General features: G+C 38.8%; 1 protein-coding gene across 1 annotated transcript in view; it reads right to left on the bottom strand.

The window, feature by feature from the left end:
• MED13L (mediator complex subunit 13L) overlaps positions 1 to 24656 on the bottom strand; it is a 273439-nt gene that overhangs the window by 59394 nt on the left and 189389 nt on the right. Inside the window, exons 5-7 of the mRNA XM_080650333.1 lie at positions 9193 to 9338; positions 5331 to 5522; positions 4761 to 4949 (exon numbers count right to left, since the gene is read on the bottom strand). Coding sequence (XP_080506459.1) covers positions 4761 to 4949; positions 5331 to 5522; positions 9193 to 9338 — 527 coding nt within the window. The remainder of the gene's footprint in view (positions 1 to 4760; positions 4950 to 5330; positions 5523 to 9192; positions 9339 to 24656) is intronic.

The following is a 24656-nucleotide window of genomic DNA, read 5'->3' as shown; positions in this document are numbered from 1 at the left end:
TAAAGTCTCCTACTATGATTGTATTGCTGTCAATCTCTCCTTTGATATCCTCCAGGAGTTTTTTTATGTATTTGGGTGCTCCTGTATTGGGTGCATATGTGTTTACCAGAATTATTTCTTCTTGTTGGATTGCTCCCTTTAGTATTATGAAGTGGTCTTCCTTATCTCTTGTTATGTCCTTTACTTTGAGATCTAATTTGTCAGATAAAAGTATTGCTACCCCAGCCATTTTTTCATTTCCATTTGCCTGGAAAACCTTTTTCCATCCCTTCACCCTCAGTCTGTGTGCGTCTTTTTTTCTGAGGTGGGTTTCATGTAGACAGCAGATATATGGGTTGTGTTTTCCTATCCAATCCGTTACCCTATGTCTTTTGATTGGGGCATTTAATCCATTTACATTTAAAGTTATTATTGATAGGTACTTATTTGTCGCCATTTTTATTCTTTACCCCTGTGTTCCTTCTTTGCTTCCTATTTCTTTTTTTTTTACAGCAGACCCTTTGGCATTTCTTGCATTGCTGGTTTGGTGGTAATAAATTCCCTTAGTCCTTTTTTGTCTGTGAAGCTCCTGATTTCACCTTCAATTTTGATTGATAGCCTTGCTGGGTACGGTATTCTTGGATTCAGACCCTTCCTTTGCACGACTTTGCATATTTCATTCCATTCCCTTCTGGCCTGATGAGCTTCTGTTGAGAAATCAGTTGCTAGTCTGATGGGGGTTCCTATGTATGTAACTTTCTGTCTCTCTCTTGCCGCTTTTAAGATTCTTACTTTGTTGTTGGTGTTTGCCAATTTAATTATAATGTGCCTTGGCGTCCGTCTTTTGGGGTTCTATTTGCTTGGGACTCTGTGAGCTTCTTGGATTTGTGTGGGGTTTTTTCTTCCCTACATCAGGGAAGTTTTCTGTCATTATTTCTTCAAACAGGTTTTCTATTCCTTGCTCAGTTTTCTTTCCTTCTGGAACCCCAATTATGCGGATGTTGTTTTGTTTCATGTTATCCCAAAGTTCCCTTAGGCTCTCTTCCTGCTTTTTAATTTTTTTTTTTTCCAGAAGCTGCCCTACTTGGGTATTTTTTCCTACCTTGTCTTCTAGCTCACTGATGCGGTCCTCTGCTTCTTCTAGTCTACTCTTGATGCTTTCTATTGAGTTCTTTACAGCAGCGATGTCATTTTTCATTTCTTCTTGGTTCTTCTTCATTTCCTCTTGGTTCTTACTCATATTGTCGAATTTGTCTTCCATTCTTTTCAGCCACCTTATGACCATTTCTCTGAATTCTTTCTCTGGAAGGTTGCTTGCCTTCATTTCCTTTATTTCCTTTTCTGGTGATGCCTGCTTTTCTTTCATATGCAGGCTGTTTCTTTGTCTCCCCATGGTCTCTCTTTTCCGGATGTCTGGTTATGTAGTTCTCTCTCTCCTTATCCCAGGCGAAATCTGACCTTTCCGTGGTGGAGTGTAGAGCTCCTCTGAATCCGCGTGTTTGCGCCAATTGGGGACCAGTGTTCTGGGGCTCGCAGCTGTTTGGTGGGTGCCGCAGTTGTGGATTTTCTGGCTTCCGATAAGCTCCACTTTCCCTTTCAAGATGGCGCAGTCTCCACATCTGAGCCCGTAGCTCCGGGAGGGGACCCAGCCACAGTGGGGGCTGCCCGGTCAGGGGAACCCCGTCTAGCAGTCCCCCACCTTCTCCTGGAGTTTAGCTGTCCCTTAATTTGCCAACAAACGCTCCTCGTGCAACCCTCAGCTGTTCTTTCTTTCTGCTCCGGGACAAGGCTCAGAACACGTCTGTCTATTCCGTCGCCATTTTTATCCCCGCTTTGGAGGTCAGGATTGCTGGCCCAGCCCTCAGAAAGCAATTTAATTTCTCCTAGCAACTTCTTCTTGGCCTTGTACTCCTCAGGGATGACCACACAGCCGCAGATTCCAACACTGTTAGTGAGGGACCGAGAAAAGCTCTATTTTTTTCTTAAAAAAGAAAGAAACCAACCCCAAGTGCATACTTTCTAAGAAATGGAAGCTTTCTTGTTCCCCAGAAAAGTACTGTTACATTACAAATGAGATAAAGGAGACAAGAAATTTGGTCTTTCATTGCTACCTTTTATCTTACAAGTTCCCTGACTTGGTTCATGATGCAAAATAATCCATTTCAATTTTACAATGGACTTTCAAAGGCCTGTTCTAAAACAAAGTGAAGAAACAAACAGCAGAAGTAGATAACTCAGTATTTGCAACCAAACACCCTACAATATAGCTAAAGAGATTATATGCCCATGGTATTAAAGTAAGTATGACCAATAAAGGAGAGGGGTACAGAAAACAAGCCACAGTCTTTTCTGATTAAAGTTGAGTCAATGCTTTTCAATAGCTTTTAATGATTTAGCTAAAATGTGGGTGATATCTTATATGGAACAAAATAAGATTTGTACTCCTGTTAAATGCATGTTGAATGTTATTTCTTATAAGTGTCTTCATAAATAGAAGAGGCAAGCTTATGTGCCTATTCACGAGTGACTTCACCAAAACCAATGGCCCTCCTAGGTCCCCTGTTACTTTAGGCAACCTTGGCCACTTTAGGGGGCAAAGTAACCCATTTCATCCTGTATCTAGAAAACCATGGCGATGCTCAATGTTAGTCAGCTGCAAAATGGCAAGGCTGAGCAGGACTCTTTCTGATGGAGCAGTAAGAGTTTTAAGCTGTAATTCACTTATCATGACGTTCACATTTGGAGAAGTTCATTTTACAACAAAGATTCCAGTAACTTTTATTTCATTGTGTTTGGTGTTCTCTTTTTTTTTTTTTTTTTTGCTTGCTTGCTTTAGGGAGGAAGCATCAGGAGACTTGTTTACCCCCAGGACCTAGCACAATGATATACACAGAGAAAGAGGGGAAGGAGCTGTAAGATCTATAGCCATGAACTCCACACTGAAACCCATCATAAACAAAACCTTTCAGTTTTGAGTTATGACATTTGGAATTCTGAACTTATCCATCAGAGGTCAAGGCCTTATTTATGCACACAGTAAGTCTTCAATTTTAAGTTGAATACAAATTTCACTAAATACTGGGCAAAATAAATAAAACAAAAAGGGATGACAACTTACGGAGTGCAATTGTTAAAAATACAAACCTTTATATGAAATGTGATTAAAACTTCAAAATACTGATAGTTCTAATCTTTCCTTAATGTATCTTCTCTATGGTGATTATTATAAAAGACTATAAAAGTAGTTTTTCTTTTTCATTTTAAAGTAGCTTTAATAAAAATTGTTTGAGCAAATCCTTTCACAAGGAATCATCCAGACTCTCTGTTCTACCAAGTCAGAGCCAGATGCTTATTTTTCCACCATCTTAGCAACTACACAGCCCTTAGAAACAGAGGCCACATGTTGTCCTTTTCTATGTCTCCCACACAGTATCAGAGTAATTCATGCATATACTGTGAAACTGTTTACACAACTCTGTCAAGTATAATACCTAATACATATAACAACCTTGTAAAGAATGGAGTATTTGTGCCCAGCGGTGTGGCTCACTGGCTGAGTGTTGACCTATGAACCCGGAGGTCACGGTTCGATTCCCAGTCAGAGCACATGCCCAGGTTGTGGGCTCGATCCCTAGTGTGGGGCATGCAGGAGGCAGCAATCAATGATATCCTCTCATCATTGATGTTTCTATCTCTCTCTCTCTCTCTCCCTCTTCCCTTCTCTCTGAAATCAATAAAAATATTTTTTTTTAAAAACAAAGAAGAATGGAGTATTTGACAGAGAAGGAAACTAAGTTCAGAACAAGTATGAGAATTAAGGTCACTCACCTAAAAAGCTACAGACAGGCTTTAAAAACAGGAGTGTTCAATCACAAAATCTATACTTTTCCCAATATACTGTTTAACCATGAACTTCTACTGAAGGCCCACTATGTGGCAAGCAGTATGCTAGAAACTAAAATATCTAATCCTCATGAAAATTACCACGTTGGTGTGTAGCATGCTTGAGAGTGTTTTCAAAGCTTAGCAGCAAAGACTTTATTTATTTGATGTTCCTGCCAACATGGTCCACATTAAATGCCTATACATAATCCCAGTGAGTTCAAGTACGATGAATATCTTTTCCTTAGTGACTAGATTTCCAATGAAAGTCAACTACCACAAAATTTAATATATAAAATATACTGTTCAACAAAAAGGCAAAATCCTCTCAATTTAAACAATTTCTGAATTTTTCCATGAAGGAAAACTGTTTGTCAAAATTTTCACATTTTGGATAACATCATTAATGGACCAAGATTACTGACAGGGCAAAGCATTTATTCAGAGCTCCTGGATGCTTGCCTACTGACTTTATCAAAGTAGAAAAAGAACTGTCCAAGACACATCCCTGTCTGGCAATAGTCAACTGAGCAAAAGTTCCAGCCACTGTCTGATGTAGTGTTTCCCATTTGTTTACAATAAAGCAGCAGCCTTCATCTTGTTTCCTGAAAGTATGTAAGCACATGCATGCACATGTGTTAAAAGGGGCAGATGTGTGTATAGAACTTAAGAGAAACAACTAAATTATTTAACTGGATAATTTAGAGACTAAAATTCTGAAACATATAAATTCTGTTTAAATTTTTCCTTTTCCATTTTGTAAAATTCCCATGTTACCCTACTTCCATCTCTTTCAACCAGGAATTTCTCAAGATGAGTTTTCTCCCTGTTCTATGGCAAGGGAACTATATGATTTTCTGGGATCTCGTCCACCCAGAACATGCCTGGATTGTACTCACCTGTGGCAGCCTGTTCTGGAGAGGTGGGAGGGGTAAGAGGCATCCCACAGTTACTTGGGTCCTTCACACTACCAAGTCCCTGCTGCCCAACTGAAATATGGCCTCCAGCACTTGCAATGCTCTGAGGAACCGGGATGTCATTCTGAGAAATCAGAACAAAAGCTGAAGGATAAACCATCCGGACACCACCTGCAAGGAAAGAGCAAGGGGAAAATCAGGGCTGAGAGAAAGTTCACACTAGACTGCCAACTTTATTATTCCAGTGGTCAGAGTCAAAGCTCTGGTGAGCATGGGATACTCATTAGGTCCTGCAAAAAGTGATATGTTTCATTCTTCCATAAGTTAATAGCTGCTTAACCATGTGTTCCAAAATTATAATAATAGCATTTGGAATCCAGGGACCATTGGTGCCTCAGGCAAGATAACTATTCAGAATAACCACTGTGTCAAGAGAATTTGAAAAATGGGAAAATTATGGAGATTATTTTTGATGAATCTGAGTGATTATCTTTTTAAATTAAGGAAGAGGAAGAGAGAATAAAGTTCTTCAGGCAAAATATTTTCTCTTACCAACAATTACTTCGACTGCCACGGGGAAATCATTGTCATATCCCAACTCCTCTTCTTTCAATTCTTCTTTCTTTTTCAGCACCATTGGGTAGAAATACTGCCATTCCTCGATCAACTTACGGGTGGCTGGGTCGGACATCTTGTATGCTTGGCCTGTTAGCGTGCCATTTAATCCATAAGGACTTACCAGTACTAAGGCAGGGAGGAGAAACATATGTTACAGATCACAGTGATAATTCCTACTAAAGTGTTGTGGTATTTTTAGGTTAAAATATAGCATCACTTAATGTATATTGCTCTTTATTTGCTAACTCCTTTCAAAGTGTGATTTTTTTTTTCAGTTTTTCATTTTACTACTTCTTATTTATATGCCTCTCAACTCACATCAATTTTTGAAGGAAATCAAATGGGGGAAATATAGTACTATCAGACAGCTATATCGACACACAGTATATAAATTATCTCTATGTTAAAGCTTATACTTATCAATCTGATAATAGCTCATACAACATAAACACTGAGTCTTCCATAACAGAATGAAACCATTCAATACAACTCCAAAACTTCCCAAAAACTTGAACACTCTTCCTATGGTTCCTGATAATTCCTAAAAGGCTGTGGTAACCAAAATATTATGCATAAATAAAACTTCTAATAGCAGAAAAGCCTTAATTTACCTACTATAAAATATGATGCTTCATTATTCAGGTATATCCCTACTGTTTTAGAGATCTGTTGATAAAACGACTCCAAATAAAATTTATTTTACTAAAGTAAAGAACTCAAAATCCTTCTATCTTTCTCTTTCAGTAATTGACCTTGATGTCATTTTCACTGAGCTGGACACAAAAAATGTAGTTAACATAGTGCTGTGTGTAACCCAGCCAGTTCTTAGCCTCAGGGTGAGTATTTCAACCTTCCGAATAACACTTTTCTGGGATAAAGAGGTCACTTTTTCTTACTCCTAATTAAAAAAAAAAAAAATCTCAGCATAGTTATTAAATGGGATGTTCTTTTTCTTCTTGATGGCTTTATTTAACAGCTGGATGGTATACCACATCAATCAAGACAGAGATAGCTGTAGACATCACATATTTCTTGGTGCCTTTCTGCTGTTCCTCACTGATTCAAATGGGATAAAATTACTGACTCCAAACACAGTTAATCAAGGGCAATTTTCCTATATTAACACTTCTAGGAAATTCCTACATCAATGTCTTGTTTACTACAGTTATCTATAGGCCAGCACCTGCCCTAAGAATGTACCTCCTCACACTAATCTAGGGAAATAAGCAGGATAATGTCCCACAAAGGTTTTCTCTATGATTTGAGGCAGTAGCAACAAACCAGTAAGGTTTTAAATAAGTGGTCTATAGGGACCTGGTATTCCTAAAAGTATCCTTATCAACTTAAGTTAGTTACCTTCCCTTATGACTAGTAATTCCTTTTGTAACCATAAAAAAAATGCTGTTCTTTTGAGTGATAACGTCTACAATGAAGTCAGATGGTCCTCAGCACCTTCACAGTCAAGGAAACATAGTATTTAAATAACTTTGACAATCCATAATATGTACATAATGTATAACTCTCAAGTGTACAGTCTGAGAATGGGACTGTTTTTTATAGCAGCTCATACATAAAACACCCCAAATTACAGAATAATAATGAACATAGTTTAAAATATGTTGCAAGTGGGAGGTAGGGGAAAAGTAGGTAATACTTTAGGGCAATAAACAGATGCTTTTATCAAATTAAATCAGAATCACCTATAGAAAACCAAAAAGGCAATCATAAATAATATGGAGGATAAACATTCACATTTATATCAATAAAAATACTTCAGTCATGTCTGTTAAAATATCAGTTTTAAAAATTATATTGTGTATTATACTAAGACTATTTTAATCAGACATCTCTAGCAAAGACAAATTGGACTGATCAAAAAAAAAGATTTTTTCATATGGTTCAATCTAATATTAAAATATTTTAAAATTTATACATAGAAAATTCTGAATTCCAACACAAAACCAAAGATATATAGAATGCACAATTAGAGAAAGGGATATGGTGTTATTTTGGTGATAAGCTGAGAATTAATAAAAATATGAATATCTATTAAATTACAACCAAATGCCTATAATCAATGTAGCCTATAATTAAGAGAAAATAATAAAGTTATTACAGTCACTGAAGGAATTATATATTACACAACTCTAGAAATTTGATTTTGATTAAAATTTCAAATAGTAATTATCTACAAATGGCATTCTTGAAACAGCGGAACAAACAAAACAATAAAAACCTTTAATTTATAAGGATTATGTTTTTCAAATACTTATTCATCTTTTTTTCTGAAGGAATTCTCTACATTTTATTTCTCAACTCAACTTCACATAAGACCGACCACCTTGTATATGTGATAAACTTTCAGCAAAAACAAACCAACAAAAAGACCAGCAAGCTATTATAATTTAACTAGAGGCCCGATGCACAAATTCATGCACTAGCGGGGTCCCTCAACCTGGCCTGTGGTATCAGGCTGAAACCAGTTCTCCGACATCCCCCAAAGGGTCCCGGATTGCGAGAAGGTGCAGGCCAGGCCGAGGGACCCCACTGGTGCACCATCAGGGCTGGGGAGGGGCGCGGGAGGTTGGCCAGCCAAGGAGGGACTGCAGGAGGGCTCCAGGGCGTGTCCGGCCTGTCTCCCTCAGTCCCAATCGGCCAGACCCCAGCAGCAAGCTAACCTACCGGTCAGAGCATCTGCACCATGGTGGTCAGTGCACGTCATAGCTACTGGTCTACCAGTCGACTATCAGTGCACGTCATAGTGAGTGGTTGAGCGGCCTTAGCATATCATTAGCATATTATGCTTTGATTGGTTGAACAGCCAACCTGATGACTGGACACTTAGCATATTAGGTTTGTATTATATAGGAGGATTGTGAAATGTTGGTCTTTCTTCTTCAGAAACTGACCCTTATGCTTACCTTTAAAATGTCCATACTATTTAATAAAAGAGTAATATGCAAATTGACTGCCACTCCCACACACAAGATGGCTGCCCCCATGTGGACATAAGATGGCCACCACAAGATGGCTGGCAGTTGTGGGCAATCAGGCCAGCAGGGAAGGGCAGTTGAGGGGGGACCAGGTCTGCAGGGGAGGGCAGTTGTGGGCGACCAGGCCAGCAGGGGAGGGCAGTTGGGTGGGACCCAGGCCAGCAGGGGAGGGCAGTTGGAGGAGACCAGGCCTGCAGGGGAGGGCAGTTGGTGGTGACCAGGCCTGCAGGGGAGGGCAGTTGGGGGCGACCAGGCTGGCAGGGGAGGGCAGTTAGGGGTGACCAGGCCAGCAGGGGAGGGCAGTTGGGGGCGACCAGGCTGGCAGAGGAGGGCAGTTAGGGGCGACCAGGCTGGCAAGGGAGGGCAATTAGGGGTTACCAGGCCAGCAGGGGAGGGCAGTTGGGGGTGACCAGGCCTGCAGGGGAGGGCAGTTGGGGGCAATCTGGCTGGCAGGGAGCAGTTAGGTGTTGATCAGGCTGGCAGGGGAGTGGTTAGGGGGTGGTCAGGCTGATAGGCAGAAGCAGTTAGGGGCAAGGAGGCAGGCAGCAGTCCTGGATTGTGAGAGGAATGTCCGACTGCCTGTCTAAATGGGCAGTCAGACATCCCTCGAGGGGTCCCAGATAGGAAAGGGTGCAGGCTGGGCTGAGGGACACTCCCCCGCCCCGTGCACGAATTTCGTGCACCGGGCCTCTAGTTAAAGATAATATCTCATTCTGCAAAACCTAAATGGGCAGATGGTTGGCTAGCCAGTAAGATGGAGGGAGAGGGCAAAGAGGGAGAGCAGAGCATCACCATTTACTTACCTTGAAATGGTGCAGGTGAAGACTGAGCCATGTGTATATGCTCCTCATTGATCAAATAAATTGGCTGGTGTTGGGCAATCTCTACACTTGTGCATACATTGCTTTCCCCATGAAGAAAGAATGTGAAAGCACAGGACAAATGTTCACTGGAAAAGAAACAATGAGAAACTCAACTCTACATTTTGATATAAAATGAATGCTAGATACAAGAACTACATATGGGCTATAGGTTCACTTCATCAACCATTCAGCAAAACTTGTCTCTGATGATATTAACAGCATACATTTCCAGTTGATTATGGATAAGTAATATGACAATAACTTGTTGGCAACTAACTAAATTAAAGCTGCCAGATAACTCTGAAAAATTAGTTATGTAGCACTGTGAAATTTTGAAAGCTGTTGTGAAGAATGCTTCCTGTTTCATTTGCAAAAAGTCTCCTGTGCTGACTTATACATTCCTGGGAACAGAAAAAGAATGACATTTTTCTCATGTACTAGCTTACAAGCTTACAACATTACAGTAAGGTTAACACTGTTGACTTTAAAATAGCAATGAAAGACACCACTGTATATAAATTCGCAATATACTGCTGATAAGGTAAAACAAGTGTCTAAATGAGCTGGTAATCTATTACATTTATTTTTACAATTTACTTCTGATCACAAAATTTTATTAAAGCATTCAACACATCCCCCGTTTTCCACACAATTAGCTAAAAAATTCACCAAAAATCATGTGTCTTGGAAAAAATAATTTCAAAATTCCTACAGTGGCACATTATTTCAAAGTTGTTAACTTTGGCCGTAAGCCCGCCATAACATCTCCACTTCTCAAGACAGCTCACAAGAGCATGTGCCTGATGAACCAAATCACTGTAGGCGCCAGGCAATCATGTAAAAATTCATCGCCAAAATTTGCTTCTTTTCAAAAGTTCTTTAAAATATTATAAAGTGTATTTTGAGTACCAGTCAAAACATTAAATTTTATGAAAGTATAAAATTATAAGGCTTTAAGGAAAAGTAAAAGTGATAAAATGTCCATTCCATCACACAGCAAAGCATATATATTCTTTCTTGGCAAGTATCTTAAGATAACCTGAGAAAATTTTGTGTTTTACTAGAATGTGAAGTTTCATCATTAAAAAACACCTAGTCTTGGCATGTGGGTATTTAGCACAACACAGTAAACAAGACAGTAACTATAATCTTGTAAGAATTTTAAAAAATTTAAACATCCTCTTGATACCATACTTCTTATGTTTCAAGTTTACAATAAGAAAATAACAATACACTGTCCTTTCTGTATGAAAATTACACTAGAAACTGGTCATCTTCAACAAACAACATTATGCCTGCCATATAACAGGATCAAAATATAAGTTAATCTGATTAAATTTCCATCCATAAAATTCAAGGAAGACGTTGATATAAAATGGATGCTTATTTGTACCTACAATCCCATGTAATCAATAGCATTTTACAAACAACTAGGGTTATAGATATTGAGGGTAGTACAGAATACGTTCTCTTTTCCACTGGTTCTCAACTATGCATAAGAACAATGCTAACCAACATTATCCACCAACTAGTAAGTGTAAAGATTGGTGCAAGGAGCCTGAAGTGACACTGAATAAAACATGACCCTTGCCCTCAAGGAGCACATAAGCTAATAAGACTGATATGAACACACATCAATAAAATAAAGCCAGGAAAATACAGAAACAGAATGGAAAAACAAAATGCTATAGGGATGCTAAGCCATATTGATTTGTTCAATCTCAAAGACCCAAATGCTTCAAGAAGACAAGAACCAGTAAAAATAGGGTTTTAGTAGTACAGAGAAAAGAAAAGGTAAGAGAGACAACATGTGGCAAGGAGTAGAGTAGCTAAGAGCAGAATATAGCTTGGAAGTTCTAAAGGAGGAATGGCTTGACAGGATGGGAAAGGAGAGACAACAAAGAGACTTGTATGTGAAAAATACCATGGAGCCAATTTAAGGTTTGGTTTTAAAAAGTCAGCTGAATCTAAAGAATCATGATGAAACTTCAAAACAGTATTCATTTGAATTTTCTGTGTCCCAAAAACACAGCAGAGAAGCACAATTGAAAAAAAGTAGGAATTGAATCAATGAACTATTTTTATATTGATAACTTTAAAAACAAAATGTCTTTTTAAATTAAAACAACGTAAGAAAAACAGCAAGTTATAGATGAAATTTAACAGAGGCCACCAATCTATATATATAAAAGGCTAATATGCAAAGTGTCCCCTCGGGAGTGCGATCAGGAGACTGTGAGTTCGAATGCTATAATGTACACTGACCACCAGGGGGTGACATGAAATGAAGGAAGGCCCCGGCTGGGCAGCTGGGGAAGGAAGGCCCCAGCCAGCAGCTGGAAGGCCCCAATTGGCCCTGATTGCCTGCCAGACCTAGGGACCCTACCCGTGCATGAATATCGTGCACCAGGCCTCTAGTAATTATATAATTTTTGGTTAAGTTACTTCACCTTTCTGATTATAGTTTACTTATATGTAAAATCAGCTGTTGGCACAAATTGCTAAGACCCCCAGAAGTTCTGATTCAGGAGGTCTAGAGTGTGCCCCACAAATTTGCATTTGTATCAAGTTCCAAGTGATGCTACTGCTACTCCTAATCCAAGGACCACACTTTGAGAACCACTGAATTTGATGGTGCCTAAATCCCTTTCCAGCTATAAAATTCTACTTTTTCTAAGATTATGTAAAGCTAGAGGGCAAGAATGACAATACTGAGACTGGAAAGTGAAATTCCCCTTTGACCTAGCAATATCACTTCTAAGACTTTATTCCACAGAAAAAAACTATTATACAGTGATTGCTTATAGCACTGCTTATAATAGTTAAAGACTAAAACAGCCATTATGTCCATTAGTAAAGGACTGGTTAACTACACTATGACATATCTCTACAAAGAAATACTGTGCAACCATTTAAAAGAAAATGATCACACTGATATGAGACAATCCCAACATACACTCAAAAGTCCAGTTTGCTAATGACATTCTTAGAGGCACAACTGCAACGAGACCTAAAATTTAATGTTCATTCCTCTAGCTAGCTTACTATAAATGGGGATATTAACTATTATCCCTACCACCATATATTTTTATATAAGTAAAATGAGATCACATTTGTGAATGAATATTAAAAACAAAGGGCTCTACAAGTACAATTACAGATATAATGTTAGAGGGTGTTATGAGGAAGTTAGGAGGCAAAAGCTATTATAAGCTCCATACTTGTTCTTTCTTCTTCTCACCTATAAACCATTTTTATCTGAACCCTTAAACACTCAACTTTATCTATTTCATACGATCTCATCATTTGACAAATGAAAAGGGATTTACAGATGATATAGCTCAACCCCTTTCTAATTCATGGTGAAGGCAGGTCTGGGCCCAAAGTTACACAAGCAGTTCAGAGGACAGTTGGAATAAGAATTCAGGTCCTGTTTCTTAACATAGTGTTCATAGCACATTCATAACGTTCTACCTTAGACCAGTGGTCGGCAAACTGCGGCTTGTGAGCCACATGCGGCTCGCGAGCCGCAGTTTGCCGCTCTGTTGACTAATGAGTTTGCCGACCGCTGCCTTAGACCAATGCTACATTCACCCCTATAGAATACATACACTCATCAACATGATCACACATGTAACTTAAACCAGTCCCTGAACCATTTCTAATAACATCCTACTAGTATAGGCCAGAAGGTACTATCAAATGAATACACAGAACCAAAAACATTGTAATTTCATTGAATCAAACTAAAATTGGAGCCTCACCCCTATTACTTTAGGGCACTCCACTTGATAAATATTCCGAGCCTTCTCAACTCCATTTATTCTTGGTAAATCAGGTCTGATTTACTTAGTAAATCAGGTCTGATTCAGGTAATTCTTTATTTAACATCTTTTGCACCTTAAAAATGTCAGTAGTTTTACTTATCTCACCCTTCCCCAGAGTCCTAGAAGACTACATATTTTCTTTTCTCTGTAAAGGTACTCGCATACTTATTCTCTTTCACTCATGAAAAGTCTATTTCCAACCCTGAAATACCTTCTGTTTACCATGTCACTCCCTTTAGGGCTATTGTCATATCTTTCTCTCTGTACCAATATTAAATAACCAACATGTAAGTAAACTGATTAGTATAATATAGTATTAAGTAGAGGCCCAGTGCAAGAAATTCATGCATGGGGGTGGGGGGGAGGTCCCTCAGCCCGGCCTGCACCCTCTCCAATCAGGGACCCCTTGGGGGATGTCCGACATCCCTCTCGCAATCTGGGACTGCTGGCTCCTAACAACTCACCTGCCTGCCGGCCTGATCACCCCTAACTGCTCTCCCCTGGTGGCCTGATTGACCCTAACCGCTCTGCCCTGATGGCCTGATTGCCCCCTAAACCACTCTGCCTGCCTGCCTGATCGCCCCAACCACCTCTGCCTCGGCTCCCGCCACTGTGGCTTTGTCCGAAAGACGTCCAGTCTATCTGGTATAATTAGTATATTACCCTTTTATTAGTATAGATACTACTATCACTAAATAATCTATCCCTAAATAACTTTTGTGTTATAAAAGAAAGAAATAAGTATTAAGGTAGATAATAATGGGAAGGGTGCTGTTTTAGAAAGAGTTCAGTCAGAAATAAGCTTCTCTGATAAAAAGGGGGAACTCTGAAATTGAGTCTTGAATCTTAAAAAAGAGGTAAGTGGTAAGTTTTTTCCAAAAAGAGAAAATTGTATGTGCAAAAGCATTGCATTAGAGAGTGTTTGCCATTTTAAAGGAAATTTCTGAAAAGAGGCAATGTGGCTATATCATTGTGAAATGAAGATGAATATAAGTCATTCATTCTCTGCCTATGGAAAAGACAAAGATCAGCAGATTGGCTAAAAAATTTTAAGAAATCCATCTACAGCCCTGACCGGTTTGGCTTAGTGGATAGAGCGTTGGCCTGCGGACTGAAGGGTCCCAGGTTTGATTCCGGTCAAGGGCATGTGCCTTGGTTGCGGGCACATCCCCAGTGGGGGGTGTGCAGGAGGCAGTTGATCGATGTTTCTCTCCCATCGATGTTTCTGACTCTCTATCCCTCTTCCTTCCTCTCTGTAAAAACTCAATAAAATATACATATATATATAAAAAGAAAGAAAGAAATCCATCTACATATTGCTTGCAAAAGACAAAGTAAAATCACACCAAAAAATGAAAATAAAGGTTGAAATGATATACACGGCAAATCCAAATGAAAGTAAACCTGGTATATAAATAACAATAAAAACTATTTTTTTAAAACTTAGGTTCATCAGTACATTATAATAAAGGAATTCAACAAGAAATTTAAATAATCTTGAACATAGGGCATGCAATATAACAGAAATGTATTTTAAAATTTTGGAGAACTACAAAAATAAAGTGACAAATCAATAAAGATTTTAACATACTTTTCTCGTATTTAATAGAAAAAAATGATTAAGAATACAGAAAACTGAAATGACAAAAATATATAAACTTGAATATATACACTGAGTGGCCAGATTATTATAATCTCTGAACACATAATAATCTAGCCACTCAGAGTGTGTGTGTGTGTGTGTGTGTGCGTGTGTGTGTATTAGAGGCCCAGTGCATAAATTCGTGCATGAGTGGGGTCCGGCCAGCCTGGCCAGTGGGAGGGGACATGGGGGGTTGGCCAGCCTGCCTGCTGGTTAAACTCCTGGTCAAGGGGACAATTTGCATATTAGCCTTTTATTATATAGGATATACACTGAGTGGCCAGATTATTATGCGTTCAGAGATCATAATAATCTGGCCACTCAGTGTGTGTGTGTGTGTGTGTGTATGTGTGTGTGTGTGTGTGTGTGTGTGTATGATTTCCAGAAATAAAACATCTATTCTCTTTCAAGAACACACAGAACATGTGCAAGAAAGGGCTGAGTACTAGGACACAAGACCAGAATTGATATCACATACACTAAAAATTCTCTAATCACAGTGCAATTTAGCTAAAAATCAACAGTTTTCTAAAAAGGATGAAATAAAATCCCTTTGTTTGGAAACTTAAACATACACTCCCTAAATAAATCATGGGTTACAGAGGAAATCACAATGGAAATCACAAAATATTTAAAATTAATGACAACAAAATAATGTCAAAATCTGGTAAAAACAAAACAAAACAGTATTTAGAGAGTAATTTACTAGTGGTACCAGTTAATAATGCGGATTTTTTCCAATAGATGGAGTTACACATATGTGGATATATATGCGATTTGATGTTTGCTATTTTGTTGTATTGATAATAAGCTTCAAAACTTCATATGTCAAGTTTGCTGAAGGTATTAACATCATAGATATTTTTACGCTTAAAAATGTCGAATTTTGTGCCAAAAAAAGAGCATTTGCAGGAAGTTTTAATTCATTATTTTGAAGAAAGAGTTATCGTATACTTCAGGAAGCTTATGGTGAACATGTTCCATTTTAAGATACTTGTGAACGCTCGTTTAAACGCTTTAAAAGTGATGATTTCGATGTGAAAGGGAAAGAACGTCCAGGTCAACTGAAAAAGTTTGAAGACCAACAATTACAAGCATTATTGGATGAAGAGGCGTGTCAAATTCAAAAACAACTTGCAGAAAGATTAAACGTTGCCCAGCCAACAATTTCCAATCGTTTACAAGCAATGGGAAAGATTTTAAAGGAAGGAAAATGGGTGCCACATTAACTGAACGAAAGACAAATGGAAAACCAAAAAGTCATCAGTAAAATGTTGCTTCAGTGGCACGAAAGAAAGTCTTTTTTGCATTGAATTGTGACTGGCGATGAAAAGTGGATTTATTTTGAGAATCCCAAATGTACAAAATCATGGGTTGATCCAGGTCAACCATCAACATCGACTGCAAGGCCAAATCGCTTCGGAAAGAAGACAATGTTCTGTGTTGTGTGGGATCAGGAAGGTGTGGTATATTAATGAGCTTCTAAAACCAGGTGAAACCGTTAATACTGATCACTACCAACAACAAATAATTTGAACCTTGCTTTGATGGTGAAACGAACAGAATGTGCCAGAAGACACGGCAAAGTAATTTTGCTTCATGATAACGCGCCATCACGCACTTCAAAACCAGTTAAAGACACGTTAAAAGATCTTGCCTGGGAAGTATTAACCCACCCGCTGTATTCACCAGACCTTGCTCCTTCAGATTACCACTTGTTCTGATGGATGGCACATGCACTTTCTGAGCAGCACTTCAAAACGTACGAAGAAGTGGAAAATTGGGTCTCTGAGTGGTTTGCCTCAAAACAAGAAAAGTTCTATTGGGACGGTATCCACAAATTACCTGAAAGATGGGGGAAATGTGTAGCTAGCGATGGACATTACTTTGAATAAAGCAGGTTTGATGTTTCTCTTGAAATTATCGTGTTTTCTTTGATTACAAAACCCACCATTATTAACTGGTACACCTAGTTTACTCTTATATGCCTAAAAGAAAATTTTAAAATAAATGAGATTAAGTAGTCAAATCAAGACGTTGGAGGTAAAAACAAAACAAAACAAAAAAGTAAACTCAATAAAAACAGAAATATGAAAATAATGGCAAAAACATAAAATCATAAAATTAAAAAAAAGAAAAGCAATAGAAAGGATTAACAAAATCAATACTTGTTCTTGGAGCAGTCTAAGACAGACCACTGAACTGACTGATTTGAAGAAGAGATGTAGGGAAGATGCCTGTGCAAGGAGGAAGGGGGCATAAACAAACAATCCTAGGAATGAAAAAGAGGAAGTACCCACAGATAAAGGAATGTTTTAGTGATAAAAATGCTGTAAGTAACTTTATGTCAATAAATCTGAGATATATGAAATGAATAATTTTCTATAGAAACGGAAAATTTTAAAAATAACTAAGAAATCTACCCACCAGCCTAGGAGGTTTTACAAATCTTTCAAAGAACAATCTCTAGTCAAATTGTTTCAACAAATGATAAACAAGGGAGTGCCTCCCAACCCTTTCCATTAGGCCTATAGAGCTTTGACAGCAAAACTAGATGTGGTTACAAAAAAAGGTAAGTCATCACCTAACAATTCACTCGCTAACACAAATGCCAAAACACTATTGATGAGATAAGGAATCACTATAGCCGTTTATTAAACTATTTTCAAAATATGAAAGTAATTCTTACTTCAAGCATATAACATAATTTAGGTAGCTTTTTCAAGTTTAAAATCCTTTTAAGCTTCCTCTCCCTCTTCTTTTCCCTTCTCTCATCTCCTCCCTCTCTCCCCACCCCTCTTCTGATCCCTCCCTCTCTCCCTCTGCGTGCTTTATTGTTTCACCTATGCTACAAGTATATCTCAAAATATTTCACAGATGTTTCTAACACTATATTAAAAGACCTTTTTCTTTCAGAACTGAAGAATGAAACCACCAAAATATTGTTTCACAGTAAACCTCTGGGTAAAGATGGCAATGTCAGTTTTTGAGCATTCAAAATAACTGACTCCTATCTCACCCTGGAGATTCCCTAGAATCAGGGTTTTAGGCCACATATTTATATTTCTTTAAACTAGAAGTCATGAGGGATATCTATAATAATAAAAGCGTTATATGCTAATTAGAACGGACATTCTTCTGGATGACCTTCCGGGCGAAGCTGGTACTGCGAGGGAAGCCTGGATCCCGGGTGCCAAGGGAAGCCGATGCCGGCAGCCTGGGAAAGGAAGGCCTATTCTTTCATGAATTTCGTGATATATGTAGATATATGCCCTGGGTAATGAGAAAGCTCTTCTACCCTGTAAGTGCTGAATAGCTAAATATAATATAAACGTATTCCTTCCTGGCAATCAGTGCAAGAAAAACGCTAAAAAGGAAATCCTCACTACTAGCACAATCCCCCACCCGCCGCTCCTCTAGCTCATCCGACCAGTCTGATTTAAGGTGTATGACATGTTGCTTCACCTGTCCATGTCTGTACTCCTGCTGTCCTTTGTCTAGATAAACTACCCCTATGCTTCATCTAACTCCTACTCATCTTTTCCAAGAAACCATCTTTAAAGTCTTGGAATAGACTCAATGCTCTCAAACTTCTCTATGTATATCACAAGTCAAAGCACTTCAATGTTCATAAGTTTTATGTCTAGTCCATGTCACTGCATTTTGTGAGGACGGAAATCATGTTTTATCTATCATTTTGGACCCCTGTACTCAGCATGGTATAGGTAGATGCTGAATTAATACTTAATGAGTTTGTGATACTTTATATAGTTCCTCTAAAATTTTCTGGCACTACACTGAGAGACTCAGAAATAAGCCTGGAATCCCGAGTCATGAGAAAGAGGAGAACACGAGTGTAAACTGTGATATTCCATCCAGGAATACACTGGGGGATACCTACCCCTGCTCTTGAGAATTTCTGATGATCTTGCTAACTATTCTGGAGGGAGCCTGCCTGGAGCATATCACTAACAGCCGTGAAGTATATAGTGTGACTCTCTTTGGACACAAGATAGTTTATATCTCTGAACAAGAAAGGAGACTAGCACAGAATAAATAAGGACTAGACATAAAGATTAGTAGGGTATTCTCTTTAGTAAATGCCATTAAGGAATTCTGTGCCTTTATTCTATTTCCCACCCTAAGGAGTATGGTTAAATTAATCCTCCTAAAATCAATCGTAATCAAAATCTATAGTACTCAATCCCATGCCACAGTCCCCCACTGCACAGAGGGAAAAAATCTAAACCAGGCTTTCTGTACTCTGGTGCAACCCCGTTACTTCCCTGTACAAACTCTCAAAGACAGCCAGTTTGGAATGGCTAATATATTGTGTATATCCCACCTACACTGCTGTCATTCCACACAATTTCCCACTCCTCCATTCATTCTCCTTAAATCCCATCTTTCAAAGTCCAGCATCACTTCTACTTTCTCCATAGAGCTTTTTCATATTATCTCTTTCCAAAGAGGCTTATTTCTCCTCTCCTACCCAGAGCACTTCTTTGGCACCCATAATACCAGAACTCATTTAATCAATGAATATTTACTAAGCATATCTATCTACCTTGTGCTAGACACTCTGCTAGATTTAGGGATACAGAAATAAACAAGACCAGAATCAGCCTTTGAGTATTTTATAGTTTCCTAGACAAAGTACCTAAAAGCTTTAAAAGAAACACAAATCTAACATGGAACTATGATACTCACTGATATGCATAGCAAGATCCCAAAGAATTTAAAATAGAGAAAAACATGAAGATGAAGAAATTCTGGTCCCTCAGTCAAAATTTTTGTACGTTAATATTAAATCTTTTTAAAAAACTCATATAATTATAATATAATATCTTCTTTGGTTTGTATCCTATGCAATCATAAAGAATTATCAGTTGGTAAGAAATAACATAAACCCATGGGAATAAGAGGAGGTCTGTAGTTTTCCTATTAGTTTTTCAATATCCTATATTCCATCTTATTATCATAATTGGCTCAATAAAATTCTATATTCTCAGAGGTCCAATAATAAGTAAAATTATGTTCTAATAAGAAAGAAATGTGGTTTCATTCTATCTTTCCAACATCATCTCTTGCTACATTAATTCATACATCCAATAATTCCAAAACCCAATTTTTTTTTTTTTGGCCTTCACAGGTCTTGTCATAATTTGCAATCATTTATTTTGATTTTTTTTTTCCACCAAAATGTAAGTTCCCTGAAAGGAGTAACCTTGTCTATCCCACTGCCCTCTGTATCCCCAGCACCTAAGCACAGCTCACAACACACAAAACTTAATAGTCACTGAATGAGTAACTGCAGTTTTAGTCACAACCAAAGAGCAAATTACTCTTCTTTAGAAAGGTCCATCACCAGGAGAACAAGAATAGTTGATGTGGCCCTGGCAGGTGTGGGTATGTAGTTAGAGCATCGGCCCAGGAAAAAAAAAGGCTCAGGTTAAATTCCCAGCCAAGGGCATGTACCTGGGTTGTGGGTTTGCTCCTCGCCCCTGATTGGGGTGAGTTCAGGAGGCAACTAGTCAATGTGTCTCTCTCACATGAATGTCTCTCTCTCTCTCTCTCTCTCTCTCTCTCTCTCTCTCTCTCTCTCTCTCTCTCTCTCTCTCTCTCTCCCCACCCCCTTCCACACACTCTGAAAAAGCAATAGAAAAAATATCCTTCGATGAGGATTAACAAAACAAACAAACACACACACACACACACACACACACACACACACACACACACACACACACACACACACACCAGCAATTGACGTGCACAGTGAAAACTGAGTATTTTTAAAGTGGGAAGAAGTTTAATTATTAATAGAAGGAGGGTATGCAATTTCTAGTGATAGAAAAAAGGGCAACTTTTAAAACTGTTTACTTAGGAAACACAAGGGTTGGTGTGGGCTGTACCTGTGTAGTTAGGCAAGGACTTGCAGAAATACAATACAGGAACTAGTATGCCAGACCATTTTAGTCTCTTACAATATTATAAATTTTAAAAAAGGGTGGGTTTCTTTTCATTTCTTACACTGAGTTTACAGAATGCAATGTGCTTTCAAATGCATTATGAATATTAATAAACTCCTGTTCTTTTCATGGTGTAAGACTGTTTTGATAACAAATTCACAATACATAACACATTTAGATAATTTTATCTAAATACTTTCTGTGTTAGGAACTTATTATCTAAAAATTTTCCAAGTTGTCATGTACCAAATCTCTTATAAGAAACAACTTGCGCCTGACTTTACAGATCCTCATTTGGGAATATTTTGGTAATGTTATTTTATCATTTCCTTTCTTTAAAAATATACCATTTACTTTGGTAGCATTCACAGACTATGTCTAGATCAGGGGTCCTCAAATTTTTTAAACAAGGGGCCAGTTCACTGTCCCTCAGACCGTTGGAGGGCCGGACTATAGTTTTTTTAAAAAAACCTGCCCTGACTGGTTTGGCTCAGTGGATAGAGCGTCGGCCTGCGGACTCAAGGGTCCCGGGTTCGATTCCGGTCAAGGGCCTGTACCTTGGTTGCGGGCACATACCCAGTAGGGAGTGTGCAGGAGGCAGCTGATCGATGTTTCTCTCTCATCGATGTTTCTAGCTTTCTATCCCTCTCCCTTCCTCTCTGTAAAAAATCAATAAAATATGTTAAAAAAAAACCACAAAAAACTATGAACAAATTCCTATGCGCACTGCAGGCCTGGGACGAGTCGGCTGCTAAGCAGGACAGGCAGCGGCACCCGGCAGGCCGGATAAATGTCCTCAGCGGGCCGCATGTGGCCCGCGGGCCGTAGTTTGAGGACCCCTGGTCTAGATCGTTTGCTCACTGGCCTACTGACCTTTCTTTTAGTGGATAGGCCTTCACTTTAAAAGAAGATGGTATATAGTATTCAAATAGTAAGAGTTGGTTAAGTTATTTTATAAAACTCTGAGATGTTTTCACTATTTCATATATCTTCCCTTTAAATTGTAAGATAAACCTGATTGCAAGGGCAATGAAAATGCCCAGGAAAGGTAATGGCACATACAGTTTTTTAAATGAAGGACACTGTTAAATTAACATCACCATTCTATGAATCATCACTCTTCTAAGAAATAAGTTACTGATTACATTGTTACAATACAAAATTGCCTTAGTGGTCAATTTTCTTCATATATAAATACTAGAGGCCCAGTGCATGAAATTCATGCACAGGTAGGGTCCCCAGGCCTGGCCAGCAATCAGGGCTGATCAGGGCCTTCTGGCTGGGGCTCCCTTCCCCCGGTTGCCGGCTGCCAGCCGCCAGCCAGGGCCTTCCTTCCCCTGGCTGCCGGCTGCTGGCCAGGGCCTTCCTTTGTTCCATGCCGCCCCCTGGTGGTCAGCGCACGTCATAGCAAGTGGTCGAACTCCCAAGGGGACAATTTGCATATTAGCCTTTAAGTATATAGTGTATACATGTGTTACACACACATACACATATATATGTATATAAGAGAAATTAAATAGGCAAGCTCTACGACTGCTCCCTTCTACCCTTCCAGCCTCATAGCTAAATTGTTCTCCAGCAGAAATGGCACTGGGGCGGTGCATTAATTGCTCCCAATCACAAGGGGGCTATGGCTAGCACTGGATGGAGTGCTAACAGAGCAGCAACACATCTTGCATTAATGCACAACAGTGCCCTAGTGGCCTAAAGTACTTAATGTTTCCGCCTGGGTAACTCACTTACTAGAAGCAAGAGACAGCGAGGAGGCTCTGACTCTGTATGCCCTCGACCCAAAGGCTGGCAGCGTGTGAGGGTTCCCATCCTGACAGTACAAACTATGTCAGATCATTTTCAATATGCCAAAATAGACATAAGAGCTGCTCTAGTCAGTGACGTGTGCTTGCAAATAAGAAGCCAACACACACAAAATTTGAGGAGGGTTATGAAAGTCATCTTATTAAAATCTTTCTTGAGGTTAACTAAACTAGGTCAGATTATTTAGTCACAGTTTCTGGACAGCCCTTTGAAAATTCAATGGGAATGTGCCTGGCAGAGAATACAGATTCAAGTGACATTTATATTAGGCAACTCATAACCACCAAAGTCCTTTTATTGCTCACTTTAAGACATGCTTGGCTTCCTTTTTTTTTTTTTTTTTAAAGTATAGAACAAAACCTTTCATCATTTTGGGGGGCGTAGGGGTAGGAGTACTTTAAAAGACAGTAATAAAGCGGAGGGTAGTGAAATGGAGAGGGAGTAATGGATAACCACATAAAGTTTTCTACCACTTTTCTCATTAAATACTACACTAAGGCATTATATGTTACTAAGAAGCAAAAGACAAAAACAAAATCTACCACTAAAGGAGCTAAGACTTGATCTATTCCTTTACTTCTCTGCCTGAGCGAGCGCACACACTAGGTTTCTCCATTGCTGCTTACTGCTAAAGTGAAACGCTGTATCTTTCCAGATCACAAAATATGTGTGTACAGTCCATCTTAAACTCATGAATGCTTACTTATACTTCACACTAACACCCAACCACTATGACCGATTTCCGAGGAGGAGCCTGAGTGGCAGATGTGGTGGAGCTCTTGCCAGCTTGAAAGACACCTAGGGACAGACCTGACATCTGCCTAGATTCCCACACCCAGCTCACAGTGGGAGAAGTGACCATCTGGGAATTCCAATGTGCTGCTATTCATCAGGTGAACAACAACAAGTAGGTCACTTCACCTACCCAGTCAAACAAACAATGGCAAAAAAAGGGAAATCTGTTAAATTCTGGTGCTAGGTATGCAGCATTTACTTCCATAGTTTTGTTTCTCCATGCTCCTCTACTGCACTTTCCATCACAAATGAATATCATTACATTTATTATGTGTAAACTACCTTAAATAGTTCTGGAATAAGCGAGGCAGGAAAAAGAGAGGGGACCCATGCTGAGATGTTCCCTTTTATACTCCAATTCTATTTAAGGAACTGATGGTGTTATAGTGTTATTTTATAGTACGTATTAAATGGAAGCAGATATATAAACAGTAAACATCAGACAATTATTTTATGACCCTATCCACAGTAAAGGTTCCAGTTATATTTTTAAGAGACACTGCCTACAATAAACAAACAGGAAAAAGTCTACCTTTTTACGTTGCTCCATTTCAGATTTAGCTGCTGACACTCAATGTGGCCTGGCAAGTCCTTTAAAGGCTTTCCACCATTTGGCATTCACCTACCAGAGAGCAGGGCCCTTTATATTGAGCACTGTTGCAAACTGTCTCACTCACCAACACTCAAAGGAGGTCACAGTTTTCCCAGCAAAAGGAAAATAAAATTGGAGCTGACATTTATTTGGTAGAATGCTGTTATCAGCAAGTATTTATCTTCCATACTCTTCTCATGCTACGATCCTATACCAAGAGCTAGGTTTTCTTTTTCTTTTTTAATATATTTTATTGATTTTTTACAGAGAGGAATGGAGAGGGATAGAGAGTTAGAAACATCGATGAAAGAGGAGCATCGATCAGCTGCCTCCTGCACACTCCCTACTGGGTATGTGCCCGCAACCAAGGTACATGCCCTTGACCAGAATCGAACCTGGGACCCTTGAGTTTGCAGGCTGATGCTCTATCCTCTGAGTCAAACTGGTTAGGGCTTTTTCTTTAAACAAAACAGTGTAGCCTTTAATCAGCAGCACTGCTTGTGATCCCAACTCCCCTATCCTTAACATAAGGAAATAAATCTGATGGCTGAAACCAACAGAAAAATAAACATAAAATACTTCCATACTTATCTTATGGTCTACTTAAAATTATGAACTCAAGATAGCTACATACATGTTTTGCAATATGTTATACAAATTCTAAACAGGATTAACTTTAATTCTTAACAGTTAAAAGCAGTTTCTCCTAATGAAGCAAGATTCAACTGAGAGGATGTAAAAGAAAAAAGGAGATATTGGAA

Source organism: Plecotus auritus, assembly GCF_963455305.1.
Source record: "Plecotus auritus genome assembly, chromosome: 13".
Taxonomy (NCBI): Eukaryota; Metazoa; Chordata; class Mammalia; order Chiroptera; family Vespertilionidae; genus Plecotus; species Plecotus auritus.
Note: the sequence above shows the minus strand (reverse complement) of the source record. Positions and strands in the feature narration are given on the sequence as shown.